The sequence below is a fragment of the Lathamus discolor genome, chromosome 16 (assembly GCF_037157495.1).
Source record: "Lathamus discolor isolate bLatDis1 chromosome 16, bLatDis1.hap1, whole genome shotgun sequence".
In the NCBI taxonomy this organism is placed as follows: Eukaryota; Metazoa; Chordata; class Aves; order Psittaciformes; family Psittacidae; genus Lathamus; species Lathamus discolor.
In genome coordinates, this window is record NC_088899.1 from 8,201,693 (window position 1) to 8,223,522 (window position 21,830).

Consider the following 21,830-nt stretch of genomic DNA (forward strand, 5'->3'; position numbering starts at 1 on the left):
TAATGGCAGAAACCAAGTTCATCTTGAACATGAATGTTTGTTTCTCTCATAAGAGGAACAGTTGGGAGGAAAAGCAGTTTTCCCATGTGGCCATAACTCCCATTTCTGCATTAAACCTAAAGAGAGCAGAACCATTCTTTCACTTGATAGACATTATCTGACATAACTTAAGGCATTTAGTACATCACACAGGTAAAATACCACCTGTATCTCTATCAGACAGCAAGGGAGGCCCAGCATATTGTAGTCTGTACCATGGAACTGCTCCATTTTAATGTATAGATTTATCCTATGGAGCTATTTAATCATTTTAAGGTGGTCTTAGCAGAAAGGGAATGGTATTTGTGTGTTCACAGCAGAGCAACCGAACCTCCTGGTAGGACATACAAGGAACTTCCATCTCCTATCCTCAGGCAAAGGACAGCGTTGGCAGACGTGAGCAGTCAGAACAGGAGCTCAGTGCACAGCATCTGGCTTCACCTGGGTTACTCCTGATGGACTCACATCTGGCCACCCAATGAAACAGACTCTGCTAGTGAAGGACAAGGCGAATGGGTAACACCAAGTCTTGCTCCATCCAACAGCCCAAACCTAGCAAGCACTCCTAGAAAGGACACTGCAGAAGCACGGTGTGATTCACACAATTTAATGTCCAGTCACTTTAATCTCCATGAGGTAACAGTGATTTCCTGAATCCCTTGGTGTTCCAGCAGGCCACAATGGCTCTACTGAGATACAATCAAACCCTGTGCGATTGCCCCTCCTCCCCCAGATATTCCTCACATCCTGGAGTGCTTTTCCAGCATTTAGAAAGCTGAAGCAAACTCTATTTCACATACTTGGCGGTGTGTATATGCACACTGGCGATTACATACAGTGATTTGCAATAGGAGCCCCCTGGAGCAGTGACTCGCAGTTCAGATTTGCCCCCAGCCAAGCAGAGAAGTTGCTTTGTGAGCGTTTGACACATTCATTAAGCAGAATTAATGAGAGCACATTTAGGAGCATGGCCGGATGGGCAGGGTTGAGCAGTACCTGCTAAAGCTGTTCTACATCCCAAGGTGCATAAAGCAGAGATGAATGGGCAGGGGAAGCTACAGGGAAGGAAGATCCTGCTTAATGGCTCCATGCACCAAGAGGAATGGTCTCTCACAGCACCCTTTCCCCCTTCAGTTCAGGGGACACAGGATGAGCAGCAGCAAGCAAATAAGTCTCTGACCACATGGAAAAGCGCTTCCTTTCAGCCACCCATCACTCAGGGCTCTATTTCCAAGGCTAAAGCAAAAGAGGGGGCAACCCCCCCGCCCCGATCTGTTAAGGAACAGCTTGTAAACAGCATGAGCTCAGGGGGAAAGGATGTGCCTGCCACGGCTCCTGGAGCTGTGCGGCCACACAGGGGCCCAGCTACTGGCGTCAATGCACAGAAGCTGCGGCAGTTGCAGAGTTTGGCTTAAAGAAGAATCAAACCCAGCCCCGCTGGAGAGCTGGACCCACAGCATCTTTAAGGTCTGTTCCACCCCAGGCTATTCTACCCCGTAAGCACACCGTGTTTCTCTTCCTGCAGAGCCAGCACAGACACACACGCGCACAGAACCAGGAGGTGCGTATTCTCGCACAAAGTGAGGCGTCCTGACCACGTTTACCAGCTCCACACCGGGAAAGGAAAGGGAATGCGACCCCGCGCAGCGACCCCGGCCCCGCCTGCCCGTGCAAGCACCGCTTCCACCCCGCTCCCGGCGGGACGCGGCTCCCGAGCACCCCTAGGGCAGGTCGAGCAGCCGGTGCTGCGCGAACAGCTCCTGGGTGATGCTGTAGACGTCGCTGATGTGGGGCAAGGCCTCCCCCAGCACGGCCACGGCGTCCTCGGCCGAGCCCACGTTCATGATCTCCAGGAAGGCGTTGCGCGGCGGCAGCGCGCAGAAGGCCACGGTGGCGGCCTTGCGGATGACCCAGGGGTGGAAGGCGGCCAGGGAGGCGTTGTACGAGTCCGTGCAGATCGCGGACGTCCGCGAGTCCTCCCCGCCCGTCCTCAGCCCCTCCAGGAAGAGCTGCAGCCAGCGCAGGGCGCGGTGCAGCCGCAGCACCGTGCGGCACCCGGAGTCGGGCCGGCCCGACCGCCTGTGCAGGTCCACCAGGCCGCTGCCCAGCTCGTACTGCACCATGGCCTGCAGCGACACGTACCGCTCCCGGCGCTCGCCGCAGCAGTACCCCTCCATCAGCTGCACCTTGGCCTCCGCGTCCTTGGAGATGAAGGAGAAGACGGCGCCCAGGCTCTGCAGGAACCTGCAGCGGACACAGCGCACCCGCGTTACGGGCGGCGGCAGCGGGGCCGCGGTCGCAGCCGCCGCCGGCACTCACCGGATGAGCCCCCGCCAGCCGCGCAGGTAGGGCCCGAGCAACACCTCCCGCCGCTCCGTCACGCAGGCCTCGAAGGCGCCCAGCACCTCCCGCAGGCTGAACGCGGCCGGCGCCGCCATGGCCCCAGCCCCGCGGGGCGGAGCCTGCGCCGCGCCTGCGCTGAGGGCGGCGGGCTCCGAGCCGCAGGGAGGGCCGAGGGGTGAGGGAAGGGCCGGGCCGGGCGCCCCGGGGCTGCCGGGAGGCGGCGGAGCCGAGCCGGGTGGGTTCGGAGGGGCCGGCGATGGCCCGGGCCGGGGCTCAGCTGTGTTTTCTCTCCTCTCTTTAGGAAGCAGCCGGAAGCCTGCGGCCTGGTGCTGGGGCGCGGTTGAGATGGCGGCGGCGGCGGCGAAGTCGCCTTTTTGTGGCCGTGTCTGAGGTGATTTTTGCCCCCGGCCCGCCCGGGGTGTGAATCGTGTTAAAATGCCTGAGATAAAAGTGACTCCGCTGGGTAAGTCCTGAGGCAGGAACGCGGGGAACCTCGGAACGCGGAACCCGCAGGAACGTGCGTTCTGCTGCTGGAGCCCCGTGTGCTGCTCCGTGCCGCTGGAGCTGGCCGTGGGGAGGGTGCGCAGCGTCGTGTGCAGGGCATGGCCGTGCGGGTGTGCAGGGTGCTCGCGTGGTCCTTGCCGGTGCTTCATTGTCCTCCAGTCTTCCAAGCAAGCCTCAGAGAGCCCGGTGGCTCTGTTTTAGGTACGGGGTTCAATAACACGCACTAGGAAAGGAGTCGCTGTGTTGTACAGAACAGGTAGTTCAGTCCCTGAGCAGTGCTAAAGATCCACAGGAAGCACATTGCTCTTTTTTCTCTCCCCTTTTTTCCTCCGTGGGTTGCATGGAATCCGTTGGGATGCATTCATGTACTGAGAGGGCAGAGGATGTGCTGCTGTATCCTCGCAGGTAGCTTTCCAGCTTGATATTGGCGTAACTGGAGCTTAATGAAGGTCTCTGGTGCTTGCAGTTTGAGGCAGAGTCCCTGGGGAGGTGCAGAGCCCTGGGAGCCTTGAGTTCCATCCTAAACGCCGCTCTTGAAGCGGTGCAGCAGTGGCGGTGGGCAGAGAGCAGCCACGTCCTGCATTGAACTGCTCCGGGCTGGATCCATGTCTGCATTTACTGCAGGTTTGGAACTGGACGGTCTCTTGTAAGCCCAGGGAATGGGATAAACCAGTTCACGTTTGCTGCCCTCTGGCATATCCGCTGCTTGGAAGAAGGGATGGAGCCTTTTCCTGTGCTGGGAAAGGGCTACGAGTTTTCATGGACCTTTAGTGCTGCTTTCCTGAAGTGACTGCAGATACAGCAGAGGTTTCTTACTTGTGTCTGGTCCAGGAGCTGGGCAGGATGTGGGCCGCAGCTGTATCCTCGTGTCTATTGCCGGGAAGAACGTAATGCTGGACTGCGGGATGCACATGGGCTACAACGATGATGTGAGTACGGAGAAGCCTGGATGAGGTGGAGAGGTGCTCTCCAGCTGCATGTGCCTGCCTGTTCCCAGCTCTCGGGTCATTGTTCCACTGTTGTTCCCTTTTATTTGAACACTGCCTGGCTCATCCAATGTGACACAGGGGTGACAGTAGCAGGGTGGGTGTCACTGGGCTGTTACCAGCCACTGCTGGGGTTGAGTTAGGGCAGAGAATGAACTACTGCCCTTTCCAGACCTTTCCTTCTGTGCAGGAGGTGCATCCCCTCGTGTATTCCTGGGCTGTGAAGTGCCACCATCCAGCCACCCTTTCCCTGGGCTGTGGAAGTACATGCAGCAAGCTGTGATGCTGCATTCCAGGTGGCTTGGGTCTTTCTATATTTCACATGGGCAGGTACCTTCTATGCTTGAAAGCGTTAATGCTGTCAGTAGTTAGACTGCTCTTAACATGATGCTTGGTTATGGGGGTGGGATCCACACCACCATCTCTAATGCTTTAGAGAGAGCTAGGAAATAACTCCTGATGTTTGGTCACCTGGTATTGCCTGGAATAATGGCAAAACTATTGTGTAAGATGAGATAGAGTTAAAGCAATTCTGCCACTATAGGAAAGGTTTGGAGGCTTCCTGCTTTAGTGCCCATGGCTGAGCTAAAGCATTGGTCACCTCTGTTACCCTGAACATAAGCCTGGCTGTAATTTGTTTGCACAGTCTCTCCTTTGCTTGCCCCTGTCCTGTTCTTTGACTCTTTCTGCACATAAATGCTCCATAGAGCACGTTCCCAGTGTTTCAGGTCATTCACATGGTTGTTGTGTCAGGTTACGCACAGTCATTGTGTTGGGGGTACACACAGTCGTTGTGTTGGCTTATGGTTGTTGTGTTGGGGTACGCACAGTTGTCATGTTGGGTTATACACAGTCGTTGTGTTGGGGTACACACAGTTGTGTTGGTTTACACACAGTCATCGTTTTGGGTTACACACAGTTGTGTTGGGTTACATGTGGTTGTTGCATTGGGTTACACATGGTTGTTGTATTGGGTTAGTAACATGGTAGTACCTGGGTTTGTATTATAATGGATAACCTCGTTTTTCATGTCTCTGCAGAGGCGCTTTCCTGACTTCTCCTACATCACTCAGAATGGGAGGCTGACGGACTTCCTAGACTGTGTGATCATCAGGTGAGACAGCTCCCTTTCTTCCTTGTCAGAGCTCAGCTGGGAAATGGGAAAGCTTTGTGCACTGTCCTAGCAACCCAAGCGTATTGTGAGCTGATCATTGGCATTTGGCCATTTAAAAACCTGAAGATCCAAGAACCAGGCAGGCTGGATTCCTGTGCATCCCCCTTATCCTGTGAGTCTTTTTGCAGCCACTTCCACCTGGACCATTGTGGAGCTTTACCCTATTTCAGTGAGATGGTGGGTTATGATGGGCCTATTTACATGACACACCCTACCAAGGCCATCTGCCCCATCCTGCTGGAGGACTACAGGAAAATTACTGTAGACAAGAAAGGGGAAACCAACTTCTTCACTTCCCAAATGATTAAAGACTGCATGAAAAAAGTGGTTGCTGTGCATCTGCACCAGACAGTGCAGGTGAGTGATGGCTTCTGCACCCTCATGGGTTGTAGCAGCGGCGTGGTTGGTGAAGGCAGGGCAGGTTTGGGTTTCTCCAAGGTGTTTGCACTAACACAGTGTTTGCCTCTTGGTGCAGGTGGATGAGGAGCTGGAGATCAAGGCCTACTACGCAGGCCACGTGCTGGGAGCAGCCATGTTCCAGATCAAGGTTGGGTGTGAGTCAGTCGTGTACACTGTGAGTATGTACAACTAAATACAGACCCCTTCTAATGCCCTGTGGCATTGCTTAGAGAATATTAACGGATTTCTCCTCTTCCATTAGGGTGATTATAACATGACACCAGACAGACATTTAGGGTAAGTAGGAAGCTGAATTGTGGGTATTTATTTCTGTATTCTGTTCATACCAGGGGCTTTCAGCACCGATTCTTTATGAGGAGACTGGAACATTTAGGAATTACCTTTGCGAAGGGAAATGCAACTTTGAGTTGTGAGAGTGAACAGATTACATTTGAGTCTTCCACAAAGACCTTAATGTAAACTTCTTCTGTATGATCATAGAATCATAGAATAGTTAGGGTTGGAAAGAACCTCAAGATCATCTAATTCCAACCCCCCTGCCATGGGCAGGGACACCTCACACTAAACCGTCCCACACAAGGCTTCATCCAACCTGGCCTTGAACACCGCCAGGGATGGAGCACTCACAGCCTCCCTGGGCAACCGATTCCAGTGTCTCACCACCATCATAATAATACGTTTTTAAGGCTGGTCATGATATCTTCTGATATTTTCTGGTCATGATATCTTCTAAATATGTTTAGTTTTTAGAGTGCCAACCACAAAATTTAATGTCCATTTAATTTTACTGCTATATATGAGAGATTTATTAGTGATATTTAGAGTATTATTTCAATGCATTTAAAGCAAGTAATAGCCTGGAGAAGACTGGCTTTTCAAATCTGTTCTGTGACTTTGGGCAGGCTGATGCACATCTGTGTACCTGTTCTCTTGTCTGCAGATGAGCCTGCGCCATTCTCAATGGCTCAGAAATGCCAGACACAAGCTCTTCATTTGATTGAATTCCTCTTGTTCTAGTGCCGCCTGGATCGATAAGTGTCGCCCGGATTTACTTATCACTGAATCCACCTATGCCACAACCATCAGAGACTCCAAACGCTGCAGAGAAAGAGACTTCCTGAAGAAAGTTCATGAGACTGTGGAAAGAGGAGGAAAGGTACCGAGGTTTAGATAACCTAAGCGGTGTGGGTTTTTCTTTGTGAAGCTCTTGTTGGCTGCTGATTAACTTGGGCACCTACATGTGACCACTACCTGAGACTGAAGGCACTTTTGTATTCCTCCATCTGTATTTTAAAATAGAGACTATTGAACACTTAAACTACACCAAGAGGAAACCAGGCTGGGAGTTCATGAGGCAGGAAGGGCAATGCTGTGCTTACAGTCTGCAAATATGGAGGATAAATGCAAAACTGATCTGCATCTGAACACTGAAACATCCTCCTGGTCCTGGAAATTAAGGAACTAAGACTGTTCAATTACTGCTTTTAAACTTGATCAGGAATGATCTCCAGTGTAGCCAGGTCTGTTCAGTATCCTGCTGCATGGTGTTCAGCACTGTTTTGTTACCATAAACTCCTCCAAGTGCAGGGAAGACACACACTTATCACCCAGTAAATGATGCTTCAGTACCTCAGTTGTGGAAAGGAAAGAGAGTCTCAGAAAGTGAGGGGGACTTGTTCAGAACTGATAACCATTTCCACACAGTTTGGTTTCACACACTAAATCATCCCTCAATTGCAGGTTCTCATCCCTGTTTTTGCCCTTGGACGTGCCCAGGAACTTTGCATTTTGTTGGAAACCTTCTGGTGAGTGCAGGCTCTTTGCATGTCCCACCTCCTTTTTGTCCTCTTTTCATGTCTATTTAGGACATAAGATTGCTCTGCAGGTCAGCCCATGCTGGTGATTGATTATGGAATTACTTCTTCCCATTTACTTCTCAGCATTCCTGACTCTAAGGCAGCAAGTTAACCATTTCCTTCTCCCCAGTCATTCTCCACTACTCCCCAAACACTCTGGATCAATTTACTGTCCTTTAAACTATGGATTGCATCTTTGCTGCACTGTAAAACTGGTTTCATGGGAGCAGGAGGAACGACGAATATGAAACTTACATATAATGTGTAATTATAAGCATTATCATTTGGTATTAAACCCCCTAGCAGGATGATTAATATTTGTAATGGAAAGAAGGTGGCTGTAGTGGCTGGAAGGAAAATTAGACTAAAGCTACTTTGTAGTAAGTTAATGCACAGGGATGGGGCAGTGTTACCATTTGTATACAAATGTTTTATCATGTAGCTCATTGAGAGTAGGGTACATGCAGAAAGTCTGTGGAGACTTTATGTGTTTATGGACTTCCAGCACTGGATAGCTGGGATGCTAATTAGTCCCTCACTGGTATTTGGAACTCTTCTTCCTACAGGGAAAGAATGAACTTGAAGGCTCCAATTTACTTTTCCACGGGCCTGACGGAGAAGGCCAATCACTACTACAAGCTCTTCATCACCTGGACCAACCAGAAGATTCGGAAAACCTTTGTGCAGAGGAACATGTTTGAATTCAAGCACATTAAAGCCTTTGATCGGGCCTTTGCAGACAACCCAGGGCCTATGGTAGGTGGGCATGATCCTTTACAACACAGAATCTCTTATGACTGGCTTTATTTCTCACAGGTGTCTTAGGCAGCAGCTGAAATAGGAAGCTGTTGAGCATGAACAGGACCAAGATAAAACCATTTGAAGTTGTTAGCACACTGTGGATGGTCAAAGTAATCTCCTAAAATGCAGTTGAACTGATGTGACAACTGGACAAAGTGGGAGATGTAGTTAATGTGCTGCAATGGGTATCACTGGTATTCTCCACTGTTTCACGGTATTTTTCTATTATAAATAATGGGGAAACCCCCTGTTTCCTGTGGTGATTCTTGATGTATCTTTGAATTGCAGGTGGTGTTCGCAACCCCTGGCATGCTTCATGCAGGCCAGTCCCTTCAGATCTTCAGGAAATGGGCTGGGAATGAAAAGAATATGGTGAGAAATCCTGTTTCCTTCAGAGATGTTTTGTATTACAAAACATTATATGCATTATATTATCTTACATATAGAATCATAGAATACATTGGAAAGGACCTTGAGATCATCTAGTTCTAACCACCCTGCCATGGTATATCAAGATATCTACATGATATTACATATATGTTACATTATACTGTATCATATTAGATACTATCATAATAGAATGTAACATAATGGAATGTAATAGACTAGCTGATAGAATATGATAGAATGTAACCAAATATGATAGAATATAATAGAATGTAACAGAATATAATAGAATATGATAGAATCTAACAGAATATAATTGAATGCTACAGAATCTGACAGAATCTAACAGAATCTGACAGAATCTGACAGAATCTAACAGAATCTGACAGAATCTAACAGAATATGATAAAATCTAACAGAATATGACAGACTAACAATATAATTGAATTTAGCAGAATATATTAGAATGGGATAGAATAACAGTGTAACCAAATATGCTAGAATGTTACAGAATATAACAGAATACGATATATTCTATTACATTCTATTAGAGTCTAACATATTATAATAATTATGATAGAGTGTAACAATTTAATAGAATATGATAGAGTATAATGGCATGTAACAGAATATGATAGTGTTTAAGAATGTAACAGAATCAGATAGAATATAACAGAATCCAATAGAATGTAACAAAATATAACAATTATATATAATGTAATAAATATATGATTTAATATGAAATGATTTATATAATCTGATATACTACACTAGAATATGATATAATGAGATGATAGAATGTAATGCAATGTAACAGAATATGATATATAATGTGGCATGATATTATGCTACATCATATCATTCTATTACATCCTATCATATATTTTGTTATGTTATATTCTATTCTGTCTCCTATCATATGCTATTATATTCTGTTACATTCTATTGTGTTATGTCATACAATCTCATTATAACCTATTATAGATAATAGTATAAAATATATATAAAATATTAAAAATATATTTATAAAAATATTAAATGGTATATTACAACCTATCATAATATACTGTTATAACAGGATATGATGGGTATATATAATGATATATATAATATTTTGTATTTTATCATACTATATATATTATCATATGAGTGGTTGTGATAAGAACAAATGTTGCAGGAAAGCTTTTCCTCTTTACATGAGTCCTGTAGAGAACCAGCTGGGGGCAGAGGATGGTTCTGTCTAAATGGGAAGAAGACAAACTTACATCCAGAAATGCATAATGCTGATGTAGTTATGATAACATGTCCATGTGTAGAGTCTGGAGCATTTCTGCTCTCCTCCTCAGGTGATCATGCCTGGCTACTGCGTGCAGGGAACTGTAGGCCACAAGATCCTGAGCGGGCAGCGCAAGCTGGAGATGGAAGGAAGACAAATAGTAAGTTTGATTGAAAACACCCAAGGGACATTTTCTTTGGTATTGGGTTAGGGGGAGTTTCCCCTTTGCATTGCCAACAGCTTGTCTTCTTCTGCCATAAGCTTTTGTCAGGGCATATTTATACTGATTAATAATTAGGCCCCATTAAGTCAGGTAAAAAGTACACATTTTTAGGCAGATGGTGGTATTAAACTGATACCAACTGTCTTTAGTATTGATTTATTTTGGCAAATGTGCTACAAGTCTTGTGCTCTGAAACTGGGTACTTTGAGCCTTTAAGAGCTTTTCTGTGCAGCGTCATATTCAGCATCTGCTGCCAAGCGGCTCTGACTCCAACCTCGCTTCATTGGGAAATGAGGTTCATTCCCAATCCATTGTGAAATTCAGTTCTGTTCCCTTCTTTAAATTCGGTAAGAGTTGGGGTCTGTCTGTGTGTGTTACACACACAGTTCCAGATGCACAAAGTCTGTGTTTTCTGCTCCTCCACAGCTGGAAGTGAAGATGCAGGTAGAGTACATGTCCTTCAGTGCGCATGCAGATGCCAAGGGGATCATGCAGCTGATTCGCCAGGCTGAGCCTCGGAATGTTCTCCTGGTCCACGGGGAAGCAAAGAAAATGGAGTTTCTGAAGCAGAAAATAGAACAGGAATTTCGTACGTATGCTGTTGGTACTGAAGAGGGAGTGGTGGCAGAAAGCAGGCAGTAAAGTTCACATGTTTTATAGAATCCCATAATGGTTTGTGTTGGAAGGGACCCTGAATCTCATCCTGTTCCACCCCCCTGCCACAGATAGGGACACCTTCCACTAGAGCAGCTTGCTCCAAGCCCGTGTCCACCCTGGCTTTAAATTTAATCCACTGGACCTCAGCACAGAATTAGGCATAATGTAATTTACAGGACCAGTCACCCTCAGGAAACTAGTATCCATAACATACCTTATTTAATAGGTTAAGCCCATTTAATTCTAATGCCCATTTGGACTTGAAGTGTAAGTTGTTCTGTAATATTTGTATCATTATAGCTCAGCACTTACTGAATTTATATTAGAATCATAAAGGTCATAATCATATTACAAGCCAAGGCAGGCAGGGTGCATCTGAAACTGGAACTTTAGCAACTTCAGTTAAGGGGAATGAGCTCCAGGAAAAGAAATACTTCCTTGGAAACAGCTGACTTGGAAGGAATGAGTAGGGAAAGCCTAGAATTCACACTGGATGATTACTTCCTGTGTGCAGGTTTCTTTGCAGTATTATATCAGCATGCGAGGGGCAGGCGGTTCTGTTGCAGTCTGTTCTGTTTAGGCCAGCTGGGCTCACAGGGGGTTTGATGGCTCTGGTAAAGGTACCTGAGCAGCAGTTGTGCGTTTCAGCCTCTTTCAAACAGCTGCAATATTCTTCTGCCAAAATCTCAGCTCCATCTGCTCAGGGATCCCTGCAGTCTGCTCAGGGCTGAAGTGCTGGTCTGGGTTTGGAAACGTTGCAGCAGCCACTGTCCTTCTGACACTGGTTCTTTACATTGCAGATGTCAGCTGCTACATGCCTGCCAATGGAGAGACCACAACAATATTCACCAATCCCAGCATTCCCGTGGATATATCCCTGGGACTCCTGAAGAGAGAAACAGCCATAGGTGACATACTTTCAACCAAGAATTTCATCTGCTGGGGCCTGCCACCGTGTTGTATTAGGTGGCAATAGCCATATATTGGGAACAGCTATGATGACTTACAACAGAGCTTCCTGTACAAGAACAGGTTTTACCAGCATTTAGAGGCTGGGAGGGCTTCCTATGACACACAGCAGCTACTGTGCTGTGAATGTGTAATCAGTAATGTTTAGTAACAAACACACACTGCCTTGTTTGCTGCCCATTGCTATGAAACAAAATCCATGCAAGTTTTCACTCGCTAGGTCTGAACTGCTTTGATAAACCTTTTTATAAAGTTTATAAAATTGGATACATTTTACAAATTTAAGAAAATATATTTAAGAAAATCCTGAAAAATATTTAAGAAAAATCTGAAACCTCTCAAATCAGGAGGTGATGTGGGAAGAGGCAGCAGGTCTGTATCACTGAACATGGCTTCTTCTGTGTCTAAAGTTCTAATGATGGTTTAAGCACCATGCACTTTAACAGAACAGACATGTAAGATACTAGTCTCTGAACCTCAGTAAGACCCAGAAATCCAAACTATTAAGTCCTATAGAAGGTGTCTGTGTGAAAAGTAAGTACTTTATCATTAACCATGCTCTCTTTCTTTCTTTGGCCTTGGTTTAGGTCTCTTACCAGATATCAAGAAGCCAAAGCTCATGCATGGCACATTAATGATGAAGGATAACGTAAGTAAAAAGATATTAATTTATATTATTTAATTAATTTATATTAATTTGGGGAACTTAAGAATTGATATGATATTTTAGGTGGACATTTTGCCACCACCTTACCTTTACCTTCACTGCCTGTCATAGACTCGTGCCGCACTGTTACTGCTTGCCCAAGACGTGCCAAGACATTTCAGAGGTTGAAAGGGAGTGATGTTACCTGCTGGGGTTCCCAGTGACGGACACGAGGAGGATCAGAGCTTCACAAACACCTTGTAATGGTTTGTGCTTTCCCTCTGCAGAGCTTCCGCCTGGTTTCCCCCGAGCAGGCTCTGAAGGAGCTGGGCCTGGCGGAACATCAGCTGCGCTTCACCTGCCGCGTCCACATCCAGGACCCACGGAAGGAGCATGAGACGGTGCTGCGTGTGTACAACCACCTCAAAGGGTGAGGCCAGCCTTACCTCTGTGTGGTTCTCCCCCCTAGGCATGGACTTGTACCACCTCTATTCAGAATGATAAGCTCAAATGCTCCCTCCTTTCTGGCCCTCCAGAGCAGCCCCTGAGTTAGAAGGGGAAAAGTCTCTGCAGGCCAGAAGACTCAACTGCTCTAGATTTGAGTCTGTGTAGATCCCATAACCAGAGCAGTGGATACGCTGCAGTGGCAGAGGTTGGTCATCACTTCCAGCTCCTGGTCTTTACCAGGCTATAGGCAGAACACCCCAAATCTTTGTTCCTGTTGGCTTGCTGTTCTCACTGCTGCTTCTACCTGAAGTTAATACAATTGTTTAGAGAGAGAGTATCAAGTGCAGGGTCAAGACACCTCTTAATGCTATTCAGTAGCTGCAGCACATGAACCTTAAACACTTCCTACAGGCAGCTGATCAATTTTGAGTAGTCCTTTGCTTGGATGAACAGGGTTCAGCCTGGAGGCATACACATCATGAGAACCAGAAATAAGTTCTGTAGGAAATGCTACATGATTAATATAAGCACCAAAATAAGCCATAAATCAGCCCCGTTCTCCACTGTGAACACACTGGTGTTGAGTATTCAGAGGTACAGGGGAGACCACCCTTCAGCCTGCACACGTCCCATCCAAACTAAATCCTCTATCTTCTCTCTTACCAGGGTCCTGAAAGATTACTCAGTGCAGCATCTCCCTGATGGGTCTATAACAGTGGAGTCCATTCTTATCCAAGCCACAGCACACTCAGAGGATCAAGGAACCAAAGTTCTGCTCGTGTCCTGGACCTACCAGGTTGGAATTCTTCAAGATGTACTTACCAATTATTTAATTACAAGTTAATTACAATTATATCTGTATTTTGAGGACATTACAGTACCCAGCTTCTAGTCTGAGCTACACTACTACTGCCATAGTTTGGAGGTATTTGACATTGTATTTGTTAGGTGTGAAACTAAACAACAAGCAGAAAGCAGGGTAACACAAACTAGTGGTAACATCAGACATAGTCTGATCTTTCTTCCTTTCAAAAGTGTACTTCTCAGGCTACATTTTTAGATGCTTTTACAGCAAAAAGCAAGGGCAAAAAAGGAAAAAAGGTAAATCAATGGTTCTGTATTGTTTTTCAAGACAAAAGGTCATTTTCCTCAAAAGAGGTACCTCAGGTCCAGACACCTGCTTTGCCAAATGGAGTTTTACATTGATATTATGAAAGAACACCCACAAATACATCTGTGCTCCCTGGACTGCTTCCATTTTTGAACACTGCTAACATTAGAATTACTTCAGTCTATTTCTAGGTACCAGAGTTGAATTTATTGCCCACATGGCCAAGTCAAGCAGATAACTGCTTTCATCCTGTCTCTCTCTGTTCTGTTCTTTCTAGGATGAAGAACTGGGCAGCTATCTCACCTCCCTTCTGAAGAAAGGACTCCCCCAGAGCACAGCGTGAGCCCCGCCGAGGGCACCACTCTCAGGGGTGCTTCAGAGAGAGTCAGGTTTATTTTGGTTACGCTGTCAATGCTTTTTAATGGCTTTGTTTTAGTAAAGGAATTACAGTGTTTGTGCAGTGACTGCAGTGCCTGCCTACACCCTTCAGCAGCACCACACTGGAGACCTGCAGCTTTAGAGTCACAAGGACACCTTTAGTGCTGCGCACAATGTAAGAGATGCTCAACATTCTCCCCTCCCACTTCTCAAGCAGTGCCCAGTGAAACAAGGAGCTTTCAAAGCATCACAACTAACATGCAAACTATAATGGAGGCAAGAGAATAAACCCCTAACCCTGCTCTTTACCCAGCAGTGTAACATTTCCTTATCCATACTTCCCTCCATGGCAGCTGCCAGCCTGCAGGAAAGCTGCACTCCTGGATGAAGGCTCAGAAGTAGTTTTTGCCTTTGTGCAGAACATAAAGATTATGCTTAGTTGGAAGAAACAGTCCCTCCAGTGCTGGGAGGCTTCTCCATAGCCTATAAATGGGACAAAAATAGCAGTCTCTCATGAAAGGTAAAAGATTAGTTTGTTCTAATACTCCCATGGAGGCTTTCCTCGGCTCCATTTCCAAGTGCCAGGGTTTGCACTTGTCTTGCCAACCCCATCAAGAACAGGAACTCAGGAATCCTCATCGTTTTAGAAGAGTTTGAGCAGGTTTTCTACTGATACTTAACTCCTCCAAGCTAAAAGCAGAATGCAGGAAGGGGGAGGTCAGTCACTGACCCATCATTAAGCACAGATCCACTCTACGGGATTCAAACTGCAGGTAGCAGTAACTAATGCAAGTCAGGCCCATCCCAACAAATGCACTCACAAAAGCCATCTGTTACAAAGCTTTAGATCTATTACAGTGATTTCACATCTGCTCTTGGTTTGCTTGCTGTATCCATCTTCTATTGCTGAAGTGGTTCAGTGATCAGCTTTAGCTGATCAATATAGCCTTCAAATGCAAGACCCTTGGCTTACCACGATCATGCATGGGTGATTTTCCATCAGCCAAGACCCCGACATATCCCTACACCCATGCTGCTTATTTCACAACCCTCTTACCTCTGTCCTCAAGCAGAGTAGCAGCTGCCATCAGAAAATGGGCTGAACATCCATTGTGGAAAGAGAAGTTACAACATCATATAATCACACACAATCACTGATCTCCCCACACCATTCTGCCCTATGATCCCACTCCCTCCCTCCTTCAAGGTCCACAGCAGTTCCTGTTCCAATAGCACAGCATAACCCACGAACCCCAATGTCTGTTGCGACATTCACAGGTCCAAGTGTCACTTTCAACCTGCAATTTGCACATTTGGAAATGGAAACACGGATTCAGCCCATTGCCAAAGCCAGGCCCTCCTTCTGCCCTGGTCAACAAGCCCCAGCACACCTTCCCTTTGCACTCCTTCGCTCAGCAGTCAGTACATACACACACTTAATAGAGTTTGGGAGTGGTGTGGGAAGGAACAGAACACACAGTCTATATCTGTTCCCAAATCACATCATCTTCAGTATCTTGTTGGCTTTTAAGCAGTTTATCAGCCTGGCCAGTGGGTTCCTGGTGCCTCTGAAACCCCCAGATGATAAATTCTCTCCACAGTCTCAGAGGGTGGAAAAAACGCAGCAGTTCTCAGAAGCTGTGTGTTGCTGTTAATAGAAGGGGTGATATAGATAGGTTAGGTATTGTGTTTATAATCACAAGCTGTGATGGTTGCATAGGACTGCACTGTGCTGGCATCAAGGCCTTCCCTTGACCACCATGTGGGCAGAGCAGCCTGTTCACTGCTGGTCCTGCACAGGGTTAACTGACCGGTAACTACTTGGATCTGCCATCAGCTAAACCTGTGTTAACAGATGTCCAGCTTGAACCCAGGGGTGCACAAACCTGGAAACCATGTATTCCTTGGGAAGGAGGGATGAGAAGCCCTTATTTGGCTGTGGAATGTAGGCAGAAAGCACTTTGTGAACCCAGCTGGCTCTTGTGTGCCCCCCGGGAGGGAAGATCCCTCCAAAATGGGAAAAGCCAAGCAGGACAGCCCTGATCCACTCCAGCAGCAGGCTGGTTTCTTTCACATAACCCTTTCCTGGGCTGCATGACATTCCAGAAGAGCCTTGTGTTCTCCTACTGACCCAAAGTTAAACAAACAGGAGACCAAAACATCAGTGTACATAAACACAGTGTGTGCTAGGCAGGACTGCAGAGAACAAAGCTCCCAGGTACCCTTCTGGCTGGCCAATAATCAAGTTAGGCGCCTCCCTCCAATGTGGCCTTGATGTAACAGCCCTGTATGAAGAAAGGGTAGGTTTACAGGTTTGGTTTTGAAGAAACAGTTTGAAAGATGAATACTGTACTTACCTTGAGTAGCTCAGTTGATTCTATCTCTATTTTCCATCTCCATGTCTCTGATGCAGTTTATAAACATACGAGGACTCCCCAAGTTTCTGGTCACAGATGGTGAACACCACTTGAGATCTGGATCTGAGCTTGAAGCTGAAGTGCCACTGCTTGCTGGAGGAGTTGAAGTAGTACAGGAATGGGTTAAGGCAGCAGTTGAAGCTCACCAGGGCCAGGGTGACCTTCCTCATCTTGTAGATCAAGCTGGCAAATGCCTTGTTCTGGATGACCTGGATTCTCATCAGGAAGTGGAGCAAGTGAGTCAGGTGATAGGGGAGAAAGCACAAAGTACAAATGACCAAGATGATGTAGACAGTGCTCAGGGCCTTCCTCTTGTGAATGCTGCTTTTGATGCGGGATATCCTTTTGGCAATGAGAGGGTAGCTGATCAGAATGATGGAAAATGGGATCACAAACCCAAACACCAAGGCCAGGATGTTGTAAGTTGTCATGCGGGAAGTCCAGCTACTGGTGGCAAAGTTCTCAAAACATGCTACTGTGTTCCCCACACCCCTGTTGTGGAGGGGACCTCCGAGGATGAGTGGGACCATGATGCTCAGAGCGATCACCCAAAGCACTGTGACCACCACCACATAATGGATGACCTTGATCTGGATGTAGGTGAAGGGATGCAACACCGCGATGTAGCGGTCCACACAGATGCAGGTGAAAAAGGCGATGCTGAGGCAGATGTTGATGTAGTACAGAGTCCCAGATATCCTACAGGCTATGTCCCCAAAGATCCAGTTGTTCCCATTCAGGTGGTAATGAATTTTGAAAGGCAACACACACACAAACAAGGTGTCCACCAGAACTAGATTAATCATGTACACATAGGAATGAGAAGTGTGCTTTACCCTGCAGGACAGCAGGTACAGAGCCAACACGTTCTCTATCAGACCCAGCACAAAAACAAAGCTGTAGATGACAGTAAACAAGGAATACTGGAAGTCTGCTTCCAAATGGAATTCTGCACTGGAATTGGCATCTGTCTCATTGGAGACTCCTTCAGTCCAGGAAATGCCTGCCATGATTTCTGCTGGAGGGACATCCAACATGGGGTACGAGTCTTAAACCACCCCTTACCTCAGGAAGTTCTTGTGTCCGATTTTATCTTGAGTGGGTAAGAACTGAAGCCTCTCAACAGCGACGTGAAGCCCTGGTGATGTCTGTGCTCAGTGTGTTCAGGTGGGAGGTGGTGTTGCTGGATGGGAGAATAATTTAAACCACGAGCATTTGAAGTTTGCACAGCAGCAACTCTGCTTTAACACTGACATTGAAATCATCACAAGGTGGCAATGCTGAAACACCAGAAGCAGCAATGCTGAACTGCCTTACCTTGTGCTGCACTTTTATAAACAGCATGTGTGGAACCTTCCTGCTAAGAATCAGTATTTAAAGCACAGAACAGAAACAGGTAGTTGGTGTACAGTAAAGGACTAGTTTGTGTGTCTGACATACAGGAAAGAGGTGCTGTATGAGCAGACTCCTCATCCAGGTCACTCGCATCATGCAAGCAATGCTGCTCCAGCAGAGCAGTTTCTCTCCATCAAATATAAAAGACATTTCAGTAACTGAGACAAACACAGGTACCTGAACAGAGGCCACTAAAGGAGAAATTAAACCCAGCTCCAATACACACAACGTTCCTAAACTGAGCTATGGCCAGCACAAACCCACAAAGGTTGCTGGGTGCTTTCCAAAGGAAACTCTGAAATCACACTTCCTCCCAAGAGCTGTTTATCTGGTGAAGTCAAAAGCACCCAAAATATCTGGAAGATCAGAAAGGGAAAAGATAAGGTTTCACTTTAAGTAGGCAAGTGTACATGGGTCTTGCACCTCATAGCAAAGGGGTTGTACACACACAGGAAAACTAACACAAAACCACGCACAGGTCAACTGTAACTCAAGCAGCACAGGGCTTTAAACAACCTTTATCCCTGGGTTTTGCCAGAGCAAGAGCCACTGAACAACCATCTTGCCTAGTGATAAAGTAAAGCCTTGCAACTAGGGAAAGAGGTGGTCTATGGAGCCATTAATGGGGCAGGACAGGCCCAGGGGATGGGTTGACTGCTGCTCCCCACAAGTCAAGCACAAGTCATTTACAAGTCACTCTTCTGCCCTGTTCCAAACAGTCACATACAAGCTGTAGGACCTTACCACACACATCTATCTGTTTGAGAACACTTTTGCTCTCTTTAAGAGGCAACAGAAGCGACACAGTCTTTAATAAGTATGTATTTTCAAAGTACACAGCCACTTCCACCTCTTATAGTAATGTACCCTTCACTCACCATGTTAAAAACTACTCTGATCAGTCCCAAATCCAGCTTTGCCTCCCCAGAGCTATTCTGGTGGGGTTTGTCTGGGTTTTTGGGGCGGGGAGGGCTGTTATTTCTTCCAGAAAACCCAAAAAGCATCACTGAACTATTTCTGCACAAAGTTATTTGATTTACAAAACCACACAAAAGCCTACATCAAAGTTTCCACTGGATTCTGAGTGCATTAAATTATTAGACACGTTTGCAAAGAAAACTCAAGCTTGAGTCTTTGAACTCTGCTCAAGTGTGAGGTTTTTCTGGGTTTAATTTTAAAGCATCACTGTCAAACAATCAGACACAGATCTGCCCCTGGACTGGATGTCCAAATTGCATCAACTGAATAGAATTAGTAATGCAGCAACATAAAAAGGAGAAGAATGCCAGATTCTCCTCAATCACAAGTCAAAAGTATTAGTGATGGAGTTTGTAGTTCCCCACTACTGGTACATTCTGTGATGCTAAAGAGAGCATGTTCTTTAATTAAACATCTTCAGGTTATTTTTAACAGTAGCTCTGGGGATTTAAAAAGCAAAGCAGAAGCTGACAACAGCACTGTGCTAAGTGCAGAGTCAGCCAGTCTGTGTCTGGGCCACTGCCTCCACAGTTGAGCTTGCTGCTCACTCACTGGATTTGGTAACAAGCCCAAAGAGTGACAGGTTTTTATTGTAACCAGAAGCTGGGACACATTTCCAGACACAACCCATAGCAGGGATTTTTGCACCATGACTATCACAGAGCAGCTGTACCTGAGCGTGCAGCAGCAGTTGGCTTCATTAACACCCAAACAGCAAGAGGATTTGGTTTGGTTTTCTGTCCTAGAATAGATTTAGTTAGAAAGTTGACTTACCAGAGCTCAGATCATCTTCTCTCACACCAAAGCTGCACATGAGCACGCTGGGCTCTCTAAAGAGTCCTCACAACTGCGAGGTTACTGCTGAGCTCTTCCACGTAGGGTTGGAACACCAGAGCTTGCTGCCCTGCAAGATGCACTGCAGAGCTCTGCTATGTTGCTCTAGAGAAAGAAACCACAGGAAGCAAAGATGAAGAGCTGTCACTCAGCTCCAAGGCAGAGCACTTGCCCTCCTCCCAGAACCAGGAGAGCACAGCCCATGGCCAGCACCACTGTGGGCCTTAGTTCTCTCCACATATCCACGCTCCCACACAGCTCCTCTGATCACCTCCCACCCATCCTGCCCTCCAGCCTCTGTGGAACTAGGGATCAGTGCTTTAGTCCAAGACATATGAAGTGGGCCTGGAGCTGCACTCTCACTTCCCTCCAAAGGGAGGAAGAGCAAGACATCCCTGCCATTCCCTTTCAGGCAAATCACTGTCTAAAACCACATGGACACATTTAAGGTTTGGAGCTGAGCTTATGTTGGAAAATCACTGCAGTGTGTTACAGCATCCCCACCTTTGGCTACTTAGCAAAGCTGGACCAGAAAAGCACAAACAGGTATCACTCTACCAGCAGAGCAGCCTCAACCCTCCTTTTCCATGGTAGAGCCCCAGGGCTCCTCCAAGGTTCTGTTGTCTTCTTTGGGAGTTAGTCCCTGAGGGAGTAAAGCAGCTACCAGTTAGCATCCTCTGTGGGAAGGGAGGGTAACTGGAGGTATCCTGCCTTTCCTTCCCATGCTGTCAGAAGTGGGTCTCTGGCAAAACTGCTACCTGGAACAGAGTGGGAAGAGATGAACCACTTCTCATGAAGAGACACCCAGAAACAGGCTGTCCTCATGCTCTCTATCAGGGCTACCAACTAACTCAATCCCCATCACCAAAGGCAAGGGTGGCCTTAAGAGAGGTCAAAAATAACCACTGCCTTTCCCTCTGCTTACCCTGTGGCTTTCCACCATGCAAAGAGACCGAGAACTCCACAGTCCTCAACTGTGCTGCCTGCTCTGTAATTCTCCTCCTCTCATGGACAAGGGCGAAGTCAGTTAGGGTGGTACCAGGCACCTCACCTGCACACTGCTTCCACTGTGGAGTGCTTAAACCAGGTATTGTTTCTTCTCTGAGCTTCAGAATTCAAAATCGTCATCATCTTTCCTGTAACTGGTACTTTAAAAACAGTTATTTTATAACCAAAACAGAGATTCTGGTATCCTTTATGAGAAGAACAACCCACAAGTTACCCAATGTGTGTTCTATTCCTTGAGCCAGCAGGCAAGACCTGAGGTTAGAGTGGTTTGAATAGAAAAAGGGGGGAAAAAAAGAATAAAAATAAAGGAATATCTCTGCTCCCTGCTCCACACCATGATTCAGTGGGACCCTTTGCTCACTGCTCACCAGCTCTGAAAGAGAAGAAGGTAGCAAGAAGCAAATTGGAGCCAGCAATGGTGGCAGCCACCTTCTGGGTCCTGGTCCCACACTACCACATAGGTTTCATTTCATGGTCAGGCTCATAGAGTTGTTCCTGTGCTACTAGTCCAGGCTGTGACCATTGAAATAGGTTTTAAGGGACCTCAAAGGAACTTTGGTCTGTAACACACCACATCCTGGCTGTGACAGACATCACCCTGTACGAGGATAATGTAAAAGCCACTACAGTTCAGCACAAGAGTGACTGCTGATGAGGAGAGGAAATGGTGAGGACTTTCAAAGGCTGTTTCTGTAAGTCACTGCATCAAACAGCAACAGCTGTCCCTTGCACTATGCTGTACAAAGACAGGGTCACAGAGGAGAAGGCCCAAGAGGAAACACTACATTCTCCTCTGTTATAAGCCTGTATTCCTCTCACACACACACACACCACAGAAGGAATACAAAAAATAGATAAATCTACACACAAAACCCCCCAAACCCTACTCCTTCCTCCTCCTGTTTGAGCAACAAACGCAGAATCAGAAGAGAGAGCAAAACAGCAGTTATATGAAAGCAGCATGGAGTTGTTCTTCCTTTC

The 21,830-nt window shown here is 46.6% G+C and overlaps 3 protein-coding genes across 13 annotated transcripts; 1 reads left to right on the forward strand and 2 right to left on the reverse strand.

The window, feature by feature from the left end:
- Positions 1 to 630: 630 nt before the first annotated feature.
- On the reverse strand, positions 631 to 2,521 carry CPTP (ceramide-1-phosphate transfer protein). Its single transcript, XM_065696545.1, has 2 exons — positions 2,359 to 2,521; positions 631 to 2,283 (listed from the first exon to the last, which is right to left on the reverse strand). The coding sequence occupies exons 1-2, from the start codon at positions 2,475 to 2,477 to the stop codon at positions 1,761 to 1,763; spliced, it is 642 nt and encodes a 213-aa protein (XP_065552617.1). The 5' UTR covers positions 2,478 to 2,521; the 3' UTR covers positions 631 to 1,760.
- Positions 2,181 to 14,293, forward strand: INTS11 (integrator complex subunit 11). 4 transcript variants are annotated; one of them, XM_065696525.1, is made up of 18 exons: positions 2,181 to 2,384; positions 2,684 to 2,845; positions 3,718 to 3,815; positions 4,913 to 4,986; positions 5,175 to 5,403; positions 5,522 to 5,620; positions 5,708 to 5,742; positions 6,484 to 6,622; positions 7,207 to 7,271; positions 7,889 to 8,078; positions 8,412 to 8,495; positions 9,857 to 9,946; positions 10,436 to 10,598; positions 11,467 to 11,574; positions 12,223 to 12,284; positions 12,569 to 12,711; positions 13,395 to 13,524; positions 14,117 to 14,293. In XM_065696525.1, exons 2-18 carry the CDS (start codon positions 2,818 to 2,820, stop codon positions 14,180 to 14,182), a joined length of 1,803 nt encoding a protein of 600 aa, XP_065552597.1. In that variant the 5' UTR covers positions 2,181 to 2,384; positions 2,684 to 2,817; the 3' UTR covers positions 14,183 to 14,293. The 4 variants fall into 4 exon arrangements, with proteins under 4 accessions (XP_065552597.1, XP_065552596.1, XP_065552599.1 ...); XM_065696524.1 differs by lacking the exon at positions 2,181 to 2,384 and adding an exon at positions 2,454 to 2,557; XM_065696527.1 differs by lacking the exon at positions 2,181 to 2,384 and adding an exon at positions 2,454 to 2,557 and having other exon boundaries at positions 2,684 to 2,773.
- LOC136022788 (lysophosphatidic acid receptor 6-like) lies at positions 8,110 to 21,777 on the reverse strand. Of its 8 annotated transcripts, none has more exons than XM_065696535.1 (6): positions 20,893 to 21,777; positions 19,782 to 19,946; positions 16,575 to 17,817; positions 11,291 to 15,865; positions 9,776 to 10,570; positions 8,110 to 8,475 (listed from the first exon to the last, which is right to left on the reverse strand). In XM_065696535.1, exon 3 carries the CDS (start codon positions 17,669 to 17,671, stop codon positions 16,601 to 16,603), a length of 1,071 nt encoding a protein of 356 aa, XP_065552607.1. In that variant the 5' UTR covers positions 17,672 to 17,817; positions 19,782 to 19,946; positions 20,893 to 21,777; the 3' UTR covers positions 8,110 to 8,475; positions 9,776 to 10,570; positions 11,291 to 15,865; positions 16,575 to 16,600. The 8 variants fall into 8 exon arrangements, with proteins under 8 accessions (XP_065552607.1, XP_065552606.1, XP_065552605.1 ...); XM_065696534.1 differs by having other exon boundaries at positions 19,782 to 20,484; XM_065696533.1 differs by having other exon boundaries at positions 19,782 to 20,484; positions 20,767 to 21,777.
- Between the last annotated feature and the right edge of the window lie 53 nt (positions 21,778 to 21,830).